Below are 14395 nucleotides of genomic sequence, written 5' to 3' on the forward strand. Positions count from 1 at the left end.
GTTTCTCCGAAGCCTGTGTCCAGTTGTTTTCAGTTAGTGAAAAATCTGGAGAACTTCCCATCCAACATCCCCTGCATCGAAGTAAGTCAAGACAACACGAGAAACATGTCGTCACCCGTTATATTGTTGAAAGATACGTCACAGAGATCTCCAAATTAGAGCACAGCCACCGATCTTACTTTTCTACTTACCAGCTGTTCGAACCATCAGATCCAGTGCAATCTGGCAACGTTAGTTCTTCTCGGAACATCTGTACACTCACACGATCATCTCGATGCTACTCGTAGAACGAAGACTCTTGTGTAAAAGACTCTGAGCCCAGTGCAGTCATAGAGCACACCACCGTTTCCGCAACTCTCTGCTCACCGATGTGGCTGTACCATCCTGCAAGGCCGAACGAACAAAATGTGTTTCCTCTCGGGCGCTACTCGCGTGGAGACATTAAGCTCCTGCGTTACTTTCTGTATGGTCGTCCTAAAACCATCGACTTCATATCTGCACCAGAGTCGTGTGTCCCAGACCAATGCAAGCAACGACAGCGCAGAGCGTTAAACTGTGCTACCGACAGGGCACGATTCTGGCCCTGGCGAATGCTGACTCATGCTTGTTGACGTCTCACCTCATTTCATGAGGCACAACACCATCTTCTCACAAAAAATGAACATTCTAATGCCATTTCTGAATGAAAATCCTACTCTGTTATCTTTGCCCCTACACAGAATGTAGACGGCATTAACTCTTGGCCACTTACTGCGTTTACACTGGAATGAAAATCCTTGCATAGACAAGCATGCAGCAGACTTCATGCCAGTTTGACGATCGTTGTACTCCACGTTTTACATCGTTGCAATTTTAATGATCATGAGTATTGATGCACTCGATCATAATGTTCTTCCTGCAATTATCTCGGGTAGGATGCAGGCTCTTAACCTGCTCTGCATAAGCTTCTACACTGAGCTACTTAATTTTTCATTAACTCAATAAAAACAGTTTTACGGCAGTTTACTGAATGCATAAATACCTGGACTAACCACCACCACCATCATGACCATCATCAATTTGGCACCCGCTGCTGAATTGAAGCCTTTCCTAAATGTCTCCTCACCTTAAACTCTTCCGCTCTATGTACCCATGTTGGTTTCCTATATTTTTAATTTCATCCATTCACCACCTGTAAGGTCATCGTTTCCGTTTTCTCTTGAATATTGCAGTACAATATCTTTATCAGAAGTATCTGGGTACCTATTAGTGGACATTAATATGGGGTATGTCCACCCTTCGCCGTTATGACGGCACGAAATTTACTGCTGGGAACACTTCTGATGAGATGTCTGAATGTCTGTGGAGGAACGCAGTGTAATGATGATTCTGTAGGTCCCCGAACTGTTCCTCTGCAGTTTGCAGCACACAGTGCTTTAAACTGTGTTCGTTGTTGTTGTTGTGGTCTTCAGTCCTGAGACTGGTTTGATGCAGCTCTCCATGCTACTCTATCCTGTGCAAGCTTCTTCATCTCCCAGTACCTACTGCAACCTACATCCTTCTGAATCTGCTTAGTGTATTCATGTCTTGGTCTCCCTCTACGATTTTTACCCTCCACGCTGCCCTCCAATGCTAAATTTGTGATCCCTTGATGCCTCAGAACATGTCCTACCAACCGATCCCTTCTTCCAGTCAAGTTGAGCCACAAACTTCTCTTCTCCCCAATCCTATTCAACACCTCCTCATTAGTTATGTGATCTACCCATCTAATCTTCAGCATTCTTCTGTAGCACCACATTTCGAAAGCTTCTATTCTCTTCTTGTCCAAACTAGTTATCGTCCATGTTTCACTTCCATACATGGCTACACTCCATACAAATACTTTCAGAAACGACTTCCTGACACTTAAATCTATACTCGATGTTAACAAATTTCTCTTCTTCAGAAACGCTTTCCTTGCCATTGACAGTCTACATTTTATATCCTCTCTACTTCGACCATCATCAGTTATTTTACTCCCTAAATAGCAAAACTCCTTTACTACTTTAAGTGTCTCATTTCCTAATCTAATTCCCTCAGCATCACCCGATTTAATTTGACTACATCCCATTATCCTCGTTTTGCTTTTGTTGATGTTCATCTTATATCCTCCTTTCAAGACACTGTCCATTCCCTTCAACTGCTCTTCCAAGTCCTTTGCTGCCTCTGACAGAATTACAATGTCATCGGCGAACCTCAAAGTTTTTACTGCTTCTCCATGAATTTTAATACCTAATCCGAATTGTTCTTTTGCTTCCTTTACTGCTTGCTCAATATACAGATTGAATAACATCGGGGAGAGGCTACAACCCAGTCTCACTCCTTTCCCAACCACTGCTTCCCTTTCATGCCCCTCGACTCTTATAACTGCCATCTGGTTTCTGTACAAATTGTAAATAGCCTTTCGCTCCCTGTATTTTACCCCTACCACTTTCAGAATTTGAAAGAGAGTATTCCAGTTAACATTGTCAAAAGCTTTCTGTAAGTCTACAAATGCTAGAAACGTAGGTTTGCCTTTTCTTAACCTTTCTTCTAAGATAAGTCGTAAGGTTAGTATTGCCTCACGTGTTCAAACATTTCTGCGGAATCCAAACTGATCTTCCCCGAGGTCCGCTTCTACCAGTTTTTCCATTCGTATCCTTCCTTATGTAGCGTTTCCTGAATTGTAATAAGGGAACCGCACTCTAATCAAGAAAAATACACTCATGCTCTGACACCACCTCCTCCATATTTCCGTCGGCACTACACATGATGGCAGGTGACGTTCTCGAGGTATTCGCCAAACCCTAACCTGTACATCGGATGGCCGCAGAGTAAAGCACGACTCATCACTCATCTCCAAACATCCACTGTCCAGTGGCATCGCGAGGTGTCCAAGCCTTTCTCACTCTTCAATTTATTCCATTTGCTGCCCCTTCAACCGTTCTATCCAAGTACAGTAAATGCAAAAGCTGATCACCTGGCTCTGTAGGTTCTTTGTTAATGTCCACTATTTTCTTTTCCCTGTGTCCATTGTATACTGTTGTAGCCATAATGTCTCATTTCTGACACATCTATTTTCTTCCCAATTCGATTCAGCAAATCTTCGTTAATTATCCGATCTACCTATCAAAGCTGCACAAGCTTTCTGTAGCTCCACATTTCGAAAGCTGTTATTTTTTCTTTGTCTTTATTGTTTATCATCCATATTTCACTTTCACTCCAGATAAATACTGTCAGAAAATACTTACTAACACTTAAAGCCATATTAAATGTTAAATTATATTCTATTTTTCGGAAATGTTTTTCTTGCTATTGCCAGTCTGCGATGTTATAACGTCTCCACTTTGCCCATCGTCAGTTATCGCGCTGCCAAAATTGCTAAACTCAGTTACTTCCTGTAGTTTCTCATTGCCTTGTATAATTCACACTTTAGCAGTCCGTTTTGCATCCTACACCACGCAAGTAACGAGCAGCCCTTAGTGGCTCGCCATCACAGTTTTCTTTATCTTAAATGTCTTTGTGCCTAATGCCCTTTTGGCATATTTATTATTTTATAAATGACATATAAGTACTGCCAGTCTTTAACGATGATTCCGTACTTATACCCTATCATACGTTTTTAGTCATAATTCTGTGACCATGTTATAGAATATAGACCATTCTCTGTTTTAAATTCTGAGGAAGACACTCCTAGCAGTGTTGAAACCAGGTTAATTTGTTAAAAATAGTGACCGAGGGCTGTTTTTTTTTTTTTTCAGTTGTAACTATTCACAGTCTCTGAACGTGAAGCCATGTATTTTTTTTTTAATTTTGTTGTTCATCTTACAACAGATTTTCTATAGAGTATTATTCCTTTCGGCTAATCTTCCACATCCTTTGACTCTCTGAAAGAACTACAATGTCATTGACAAACCTTCTTATTTCTGAACTTTATTCTCCTTTCCAAATATTTCTTTGGCCTCGTTTACTGCCTACTCGTTGTACATACTGAATAACGTGGCTTATAGGATACAACGTCATCTCACTCCCCTCTCAGTGCCTGCCTCCCTTCCACGTCTTTCGATTCGTAATTGCAACCTGGTTTCTGTGCCATTTGCAGATAATATTTTCCTTTCTGTATTTAATCCTTTCCATCTTATGAATTTTCAAGAATATATACCAATCAATATCATAGAAAGCATTCTTTAAATTTGTTGTTGTTGATGTTGTTGTCTTCAGTCCAGAGAGTGGTTTGATGGAGCTCTCCATGCTGCTCTATCCTGTGCAAGCTTCTTCATCTCCCAGTACCTACTGCAACCTACATCCTTCTGAATCTGCTTAGTGTATTCATCTCTTGGTCTCCCTCTACGATTTTTACCCTCCACGCTGCCCTCCAATGCTAAATTGGTGATCCCTTGATGCCTCAGAACATGTCCTGCCAACCGATCCCTTCTTCTAGTCAAGTTGTGCCACAAACTCCTCTTCTCCCCAATTCTATTCAATACATCCTCATTAGTTATGTAATCTACCCATCTCATCTTCAGCATTCTTCTGTAGCACCACATTTCAAAGGTTCTATTCTCTTCTTGTCTAATCTATTTATCGTCCATGTTTCACTTCCATACATGCCTACACTCCATACAAATACTTTCAGAAACGACTTCCTGACGCTTAAATCAATACTCGATGTCAACAAATTTTTCTTCTTCAGAAACGCTTTCCTTGCCGTTGCCAGCCTACATTTTATATCCTCTCTACTTCGACCATCATCAGTTATTTTAGTCCCCAAATAGCAAAACTCCTTTACTACTGTAAGTGTCTCATTTGCTAATATAATTCCCTCAGCATCACCCGACTTAATTCTACTAGATGCAATTATCCTCGTTTTGCTTTTGTTGATATTCATCTTATATACTCCTTTCATGACACTGTCCATTCCGTTCAACTGCTCTTCCAAGTCCTTTGCTGTCTCTGACATAATTACAATGTCATCGCCGAACCTGAAAGTTTTTATTTCTTGCCCATGGATTTCAATACCTACTACGAACTTTTCTTTTGTTTCCTTTATTGCTTGCTCAATATACAGACTTCATAGCATCGGGGAGAGGCTACAATCCTGTCTCACTCCCTTCCCAACCACTGCTTCTCTTTCATGCCCCTCGACTCTTATAACTGCCATCTGGTTTCTATACAAATTGTAAATAGCCGCCGGCCGCGGTGGTGTAGCGGTTCTAGGCGCTCAGTCCGGAACCGCGAGACTGCTACGGTCGCAGGTTCGAATCCTGCCTCGGGCATGGATGTGTGTGATGTCCTTAGGTTAGTTAGGTTTAAGTAGTTCTAAGTTCTATGGGACTGATGACCACAGATGTTAAGTCCCATAGTGCTCAGAGCCATTTTTTTTTGTAAATAGCCTTTCGCTCCCTGTATTTTATCCCTGCCACCTTCTTTATTAAATTTACAGGTGGTGTAATCAGTAGAAATTAAAATTTTTGTCCATGCCCCCCCCCCCCCTCCCTCTAGAACAGGGGCGGGCAAACGTTGCACGCGGCTCACGAGCACACAGCGCTGCACGTGTGCTGCTCGTGTGCAGGCGTCGACCGGGGCTGTGGCGACAGCCGGCAGGTTGTGGCAGTGCAGTACCAGGCTAAGCTGTGGACGTTGAAGCGAAGGGACCACTACGTAGTGAACGTTGTATTTCAAGAACCGGAAAATGCAGAGTGAATCAAGGAAACTGAGGATTGGAGATTTGCTATCTTTTAAAAAGGAATGGGAGAAGCATTTTTTTCTCTGTGCAAAAACGTGAAAATTGGAAATGTATAATATGTGACATTATTCTGGCTGGTCAACGGAAGTTTAATATTGAACGCCATTATAATAAATTTCAGTATGTTGCCGTTCTTGGTGCAATAGAAGAGGAACTTCTCAAGCGATTTGGGGATATATCTTACTTATCCCAAGGTTTTGAATAGTTCTCGAGACAATCTGCTGTTTCTATAGATGATATTCATCCCAGTTTGCAAATGGAATTAATAGATCTACAGCGAAATTCTCGTCTGAGAGACAAGTTCCTTTTGGCAAGACGTGTAACAGATTTTTATCACGACTTTCCACAGCAAGAGTTTCCTCGTCTCCATCGTGAAGCCATAAAGATAATGTCAATGTTTGGCTCGACATACGTTTGTGAGAGATTTTTTTCTGTTATGAAAGTCTCGGTTAAGAGCAAACATCAGTAATGAAAATTTGCGTAACTGTTTGCGTTCGTCTGTATGTAGAAATTTTGTTGCAGACGTTAAACGTATTGTAAACTCCACCTGTGATAATTAAAATAAAACGTATCGTAGGTAATAGGTACTCTTTCAAACCACGATTACTTTCAAGCACTCCTACTAACCTTATTCTTTCATTCAATAACGCAGGCCAGGAAACAAGACGCATTACAAAGGGAGAAGCGGTGCGACGGTATGGCGGGGAGGGGAGAGAAGCGGGTGGCCAGCTTGCCCCTGTGTGCGCGCAGAACACCTGTTAACTGCACTCGTGCATGTGCACCGCACACGTGCAGAATTCCTGCCCGCCACTGCTCTAGAATTTAAAGGGCGCGCGCGCGCGCGCGCGCGCGCGCGCGCACACACACACACACACACACACACACACGCACACACACACACACACACACACACACACACAACACTGCAGTGTTGTGGACTGGACGAGGTGTGCAGTGATTGGCTGGCTGGCTTTTAGCTCTAGGATGTGTCTGAGCGGCGCGCTCGCTGGCCTTGTTGCAGGTTGCCCTCGCCCACCACGATGATGTCCCCGGTCCTCTACAGCACGGCGGCGCTGAAGAGGCCCTCCAGGATCGACCAGCTGCAGGGCGAGTGGCGCCAGATGGGCACGTGAGTACTCCACTACCTCCCTACCACAAGAAATACTGCCAATAGCGCCCCGATGCCGCTCACATCCCAGCCCGCAACACCCAAACAGTTATTCTGATACACCTTTTCTTTTCACAAAATGTTCTGTTGCATCCTGAAATCACAAACATCTCTGTGCGCACTATTAATCTTGTCACAACTGTTACAGACAACTTCCTTACAGATCTTTCACTACTACTGCTATTCCTTCTTAACTCCGATACTTACAAGGGAACCTCCCCATCGCATCCCCCTCAGATTTAGTTACAAACTGACACAGTGGATAGGCCTTGAAAAACTGAACACAGATCAATCGAGAAAACAGGAAGAAGTTGTTTGGAACTATGAAAAAATAAGCAAAATATATAAACTGAGTAGTCCATGTGCAAGATAGGCAACATCAAGGACAATGACAGCTGATGAGCGCCGTGGTCTCGTGGTTAGAGTGAGCAACTGCAAAACGAAAGGTCCGTGGTTCGACTCCTCCCTCGAGCGAAAATTTTACTTTCTTTATTTTCACAAAGTTACGATCTGTCCGTTCATTCATTGACGTCTCTGTTCACTGTAATAAGTTTAGTGTCTGTGTTTTGCGACCGCACCGCAAAACCGTGCGATTAGTAGTCGAAAGGACGTGCCTGTCCAATGGAAACCGAAAACATTTGATCGCAAGGTCATAGGTCAACCGATTCCTCCACAGGAAAACACGTCTGATATATTCTTTACGACACTGGTGACGGCATGTGCGTCACATGACAGGAATATGTTGTCGACCCACCTAACCTGCACACTTGGCGAATGGGTAAAAAGATTCTTCTACCTTGCCCGATTTAGGTTTTCTTGTGGATGTGATAATCACTCCAAAAAAAGTGATGAAAACATAAGAGTTTGTCACATAAACTGCATCAAGTGAATGCAACAGTTTCACAGTCGCACAGTTTTCCCTGTGCTCTGTCAAAATATATGTGTTTTACGTTTTCAAATGTTTCCGTGTGTAGACCGTCAAATCCTGCATATGTCCAAGCAAATCTGAACATGTCCTGGAATTTTGGAGAGCGAAGTTGATAATGTGTGAATGCCTGAAGTTTGATAATTGTCTGAAAATAAAAAATTAAAATTTTCACCCGATACAGGATTTGAACCAAGGACCTGTCGTTCTATAGCTGCTCACGCTAACCACGGGACCACGGCGCTCGTAAGCTAACACTATCCTTGATGTTGCCTACCTTGCGCATGGACTACTCAGTTTGTATATTTTGCTTATTTTTTTCATAGTTCCACACAACTTCTTCCTGTTTTCTCGATTGATCCGTCTTCAGTTTTTCAAGGCCTATCCCTGTGCCAACTTATAACTAAATCTGAGGGGGGTGCGATGGGGAGGTTCCCTTGTTAGGAAGTTAATATTTAAGTAACCACAGAAACTCTCACGGCGAATTTGTTGTATAAAGTGGTCACTCTAGCCGAGCGGTCTTGGGCGCTGCAGTCATGGACTGTGCGGCTGGTCCCGGCGGAGGTTCGAGTTCTCCCTCGGGCATGGGTGAGTGTGTTTGTCCTTAGGATAATTTAGGTTAGGTAGTGTGTAAGCTTGGGGACTGATGACCTTAGCAGTTAAGTCCCATAAGACTTCACACACAATTGAACATTTTAACTACTGTAAACATGCGTGATTCTGACAATTTGCGACGTTGCCTTCGCCAGGAAAGCAGCCGACTCTAGAAGAAATAAGGGGTGTAGTACAGTGGTAAACGACACTCCGACATCTGTAAGATTGCGTTATACAGGATGTTTCAAAAAGACAACATCACGAAGATGTGCTACAGACGAGAAATTTAACCAACAAGAAGAAGATGCTGTGATATGCGAATGATTAGCTTTTCAGAGCATTCACCAAAGGTTGACGCCGGTGGCGACACCTACAACGTGCTGACATAAGGAAAGTTACCAACCGATTTCTCATACACAAACAGCAGTTGACCGGCGTTGCCCGGTGAAACGTTGTTGTGATGCCTCGTGTAAGGAGAAGAAATGCGTACCGTCACGTTTACGACATTGATAAAGGTCTGATTGTGGCCTATCGCGATTGCGGTTTATCGTATCGCGACATTGCTGCTCGCGTTGGTCGAGATCCAATGACTGTTAGCAGAATATAGAATCGGTGGGTTCAGGAGGGTAATACGGAGCGCCGTGCTGGATCCCAACGGCCTCGTTTCACTAGCAATCGAGATGACAGGCATCTCATCCGCATGGCTTTAATGGATCGTGCAGCCACGTCTCGATCCCTGAGTCAACAGATGGGCACGTTTGCAAGACAACAACCATTTGCACCAACTGTTCGACGACGTTTGCAGCAGCATGAACTATCAGCTCGGAGAGCACGGCTGCGGTTACCCTTGACGCTGCATCACAGACAGGAGCGCCTGTGATGGTGTACTCTACGACGAACCGGGGTCCACGAATGGCAAAACATCACTTTTTCTGATGAATCCAGGGTTTGTCTACAGCATCATGATGGTTGCAAACGTGTTTGGCGCCATCGCGGTGAACGCACATTGGAAGTTTGTATTCGTCATCGCCATACAGGCGTCTCACCCGGCGTGATGGTATGGGGTGCCATTGGTTACACGTCTCGGTCACCTCTTGTTCGCATTGACGGCACTTTGAACAGTGGACATTACATTTCAGATGTGTGACGACCCGTAGCTCTACCCTTCATTTGATCCCTGCGAAACCCTACATTTCAGCAGGATAATGCACGACCGCATGTTGCAGGTCCAGTACGGGCCTTTCTGGATAGAGAAAATGTTCGACTGATGGCCTGGCCAGCACATTCTCCAGACCTGTCACCAACTGAAAGCTTTTAGCCAATGGTTGCCGAGCAACTGGGTCGTCACAATACGCCAGTCACTACTCTTGATGAACTGTGGTATCGTGTTGAAGCTGCATGGGCAGCTGTACCTGTACACGCCATCCAAGCTCTGTTTGACTCAATGCCCAGGCGTATCAGGGCCGTTATTATGGACAGAGGTGGTTGTTCTGGGTACTGATTTCTCAGGATCTATGCACCCAGATTGCGTGAAAACGTAATCACATGTCAGTTCTAGTAAAATATATGTCCAATGAATACCCGTTTATCATCTGAATTTCTTCTTGGTGTAGCAATTTTAATGGCCAATAGTGTAATATTGTGCAAATTACCTATCGCTGCGCCTCGGATCGGATATTGGAGAAACAAATACATAGTCTAGTTTATATTAACAGCCGCTAGATATAGTTGTCTTCTGTTCTGCTTGCTAACCTTCATATGTTTAAAATGCCTACTCCGCAGTAGAAATTATTTTGTGTTCTCCAGTTTGCGAAGTGCAATTCCGTGGTTACAGTGAAATGACGTTTCAGGTTGAGGTATCCAACCGATCCTCCGAATGGGTTGAACATTCTCAGATGGTATCGAGAGTTTCTAGGTACAGCAAGTGTATGGAAAGGAAAGAGTCCTGACCGCCCTCGTGTTCCTGAAGAAAATGTTGCACGAATTCAAACTGCCTTCCAACGTACTCCTTCAAAATTAGCTCGTCTTGCCAGTCGGGAGTTACAGCTACCTACAGCATGTTTTGAGATGTCGGTTGGTTATGAAGCCGTGCAAGCTATAGCTATTACAAGTTCTGCGTCCTGATGACAAACGCAAACGTGTGGCATTTCGTAACGAGATTCTTGACGATGCTAACACTTTCGCACAACGCATCATGTTCAGTGACGAAGCGACTTTCCAATTTAGTGGTCAGGCAAAAAAACACAATGTTCGAATTTGGGGCCTGCAGAACCCACATGCAGCCATTGAGCATGTACAAGATTCGGCCGAAGTGAATGTCTTTTGTGTGATAGCCCCATCATCTGTTTAGAGTCCATTCTTCTTTGGTGGAAACAGGGTTAACGGTCAGCCGCATCTCGCTATGTTACAAAACTGGTTGCTTCCGAGGCTGCACGAAGACAAGTTCATTTTTCAACAAGACGGGGCACCCCGTCACTGGAGTTGCCAAGAGCGGGAATATCTGCATGAAACTCTACCGGACAGTTGGATTGGTCGTCAAGGGGCTGGGCGACTTAGCATGTCTCAGCTGGGCTCCACGGTCGCCGGATTTGACACCCTTTGACTTCTTCCTGTGGTGTTTCGTTAAAGACCAGCACTCCGACAGAACGTGGAAAGTTGAAGAACCGAATCCGTACTGCCGTAACATCAGTGACGAAGGACATGCTTGCCAGAGTATGGGGGAGGGGTGGGGGGGAATTTGAATATCGATGTGATATTGTTCGTGTCACTGATGGAGAACATATTAAACATCCGTAATCTGAACTTGAGAGGTTCGTTAATATGTGTGGGAAGTTTCATATTCGTATGTCTTAAAGTTTAATAAATATTTGCATTCGAAATACGTATATTCTTTTTGAAACACAATGTACTTCGACCACCAGCGCTTTCCTGACAAAGACAATAGTGATTATTGTCGAAAGCGAGAAATTTTTATTGTGAATTAACCCTTTTACTACCAATTTTTTTTTGGAGGGGAAGACCTAAATGTGTAGCTATATTCATTAGTGTCTTAGTAAGAAGTAACAATATTTCCCGGATTTCGGAGACAACTGTGCAAAAACCACGAAACCTATAAAAAGAGTCTCATATCAGTGGCTAGAACATCTTTGCAAGTTTATAACTCACATTACAGGTTTTCATTGTCGGCACCATATGTTACGCGGAAAACGTCAATAATTGTGTGCAACTCATTGACACGAGTTGTCTGGGAAGGCGCGACAGCAACCCGCCTCGCGTTTGTAGGCGCGCACTAATTCAATGCCCCGATACGGAGCGGAGAACTGACAGTGAAACTTGAAGACAGAATAACTTACAAGTGTAAGCTATAACTATAAGAATCCTCGAAACCATTAACAGGCTTTTCTTATCCAATGGAAAATAGATACATAGCAATAACATGAAGCCGATTCCCCTTGATTCCCTCGATTCCCGGCGGGGCCAGGGATTTTCGTTGCCTCGTGATGGCTGGGTGCTGTGTGCTGTCCTTAGGTTAGTTATGTTTAAGTAGTTCTAAGTTCTAGGGGACTGATGACCATAGATGTTAAGTCCCATAGTGCTCAGAGCCAGAGCCCCTTGATCCCCTTGCTTCCCTGATAATCTGCCGTGGAACGCATACTACAGAACGATAGTGAAACATTGAACGCGACGAATGCACGGAGAGCAGTTCACGGAGTTGCCATTTTTGTCTCTGATTGCCCTTATATTCAGCTGAAATAATTTCACTCACGTGAAGTCAATAGATGCAATGAACATGAAATCAGTGAAGCTGGAGTGAAATGAAATGTCACTGAAATAACTCTCAAAATGGTTAACTCCCAGTGCAATGACTATGTCATGCCTAAGGAAATTCCGTGCCACACCGACCTTGAATCTGTGTTTCCTGTTTATCGCGAGCACCCGCCTTAACAAATGTTCAGCTGTGTGTGAAATCTTATGGGACTTAACTGGTAAGGTCATCAGTCTCTAAGCTTACGCACGACTTAACCTAAATTATCCTAAGGCCAAACACACACACTCATGCCCGAGGGAGGACTCGAACCTCCGCCGGGATCAGCCGCCCCGCCTTAACCATTAGGCTATTTGATCACGCCTCCCCGCCTGTCTATTCTTCTGGTGGCCTTATTCCGGAGTGTACAACCGTTTAATATTGTTGGAAAGCAGTATGAGGAAAACCGGTGACGACGAATGTTTTTCTTTAGTCACGGCCTATTCACTCCCGATTACTACTTTCCTTCCTTTTATTAATTCATAATTCTAAATCTGTAGTGCATAGCCTGTGGTTTTTCCTTACATAGCTGTACCACTCCTCGACCAAAAAGGTCTACCTCGTTTAAAATTCTACATGTTCCTAATCTTTTTCCCTCAGCTGTGAACTTTCAATTTCCTCAGTCTTTGCTAAGGACACTATGCAGATCCCAATGGACGGATAGCTTATACTGGGACCATTCATACTCTGGCTGTGTTTAATTAAAGCTTGATCTTCTATTTTCGTTTTGTACGTGAAAGATCCTGAGTCTAATTCTGAAAGTTTCCTTTAAATTAATTTTTTGTTCTATTTTGAACTCGTACTGCCTTGGTTGTAACTTTGCTGTTGTTTAGCTTTCGATGACTGTGTGTATTTCCAACCGCGAGAGAAACCAAATACATCAGCCTGCGAGAATACAACAAGAATTAATGGCCTTGTTTTATAATCTTACTAAAAAAATGTGCAAACTGATTAAGTCCTGAACTTTGCTGTTAATCTCTTTAGTTAAACAAAGTGGTCCTTGTGTGTTACAAGATCTGCCTAATAACACTTTTCAAGCAATGTTCTCTGTAACGTTGGTAATTTTCGTAGCAAACTGATGCTGAAAAGAAAATGTCTTTCCTCGTAGTGTAATTGCTTGGGAACACAGTACTTGCTGCTTTCTGTGCGCCAGCTACAAATTTCGAAATACAGTTGTTGAGAACTTAGTGCAATGGTCCAGACAACAAGTAAACTATTTCATATAGATCATTGAGTTTCCTTTAGTTTACGTCTATGGTCACAAACGTTTTGTTAACAGATTACCGATTTCGGTCTTCAATGACCATCATCAGATCTGTTTCATAAAAACAAAGTCCTAATGTACCGCAGCCATAGTGGCATCGTCAAATGTTAAATGCGGAATCAGCACCAACATCGTGCCGGCCGGTATGGCCGAGCGGTTCTAGGCGCTTCAGTCTGGAACCGCGTGAACGCTACGGTCGCAGGTTCGAATCCTGCATCGGGCATGGATGTGTGTGATGTCCTTAGGTTACTTAGGTTTAAGTAGTTCTAAGTTCTAGGGGACTGATGACCACAGATGTTAAGTCCCATAGTGGTCAGAGCCATTTGAACCATTTTGAACCAACATCGTCAAATACATATAAATAACATCATACGCACGAGTCATGTTGCCAGTAGACTTTGTTTCTATGAAACAGATCTGATGATGGTCATTGAAGACCGATCGGACCATACTTTTAGAACAGCCCTCGTATGTTAAGTCATTTAGGTCAGATAGGTACCAGACAGAAAATAACAGAAATACTTGTGGCACGTTGATATTTGTCTTATGACTTTCCTTATAACTCGAAATGAGAACTTCTGTGATAGATCATAAATATTCAGTATTTCTATGCAAAAATCAGCATGCAGAAAGATACAGTTCACTTGAATTAGATCAAGTAATGGCGTTACAACAATTTCCTTTTGCATTTGAACGTCGAATGCTCATAAAGAATGAACTGAAAAGTTAAAAACTGTGAAGACGGAATTGTTGAGAAGAGTGGCTGAATGGGCATATATAAGATGATACGATATCAAAAAGAAGAACGAATCTAATGGTATTTAAGTGATAATATATATAAGAGAAAACTGATGCAAAATCCTACACGGATACACACAAGAGAGACATCAAATGGC

General features: G+C 43.2%; 1 protein-coding gene across 1 annotated transcript in view; it reads left to right on the forward strand.

Moving 5' to 3' along the window:
* Nucleotides 1–14395, forward strand: part of LOC126473840 (proton channel OtopLc-like) — a 255005-nt gene that overhangs the window by 13792 nt on the left and 226818 nt on the right. Inside the window, 1 exon segment of the mRNA XM_050101167.1 lies at nt 6765–6872. Coding sequence (XP_049957124.1) covers nt 6784–6872 — 89 coding nt within the window. The 5' untranslated portion in view covers nt 6765–6783.

This window comes from Schistocerca serialis, chromosome 4 (genome assembly GCF_023864345.2).
Source record: "Schistocerca serialis cubense isolate TAMUIC-IGC-003099 chromosome 4, iqSchSeri2.2, whole genome shotgun sequence".
NCBI classification, from domain to species: Eukaryota; Metazoa; Arthropoda; class Insecta; order Orthoptera; family Acrididae; genus Schistocerca; species Schistocerca serialis.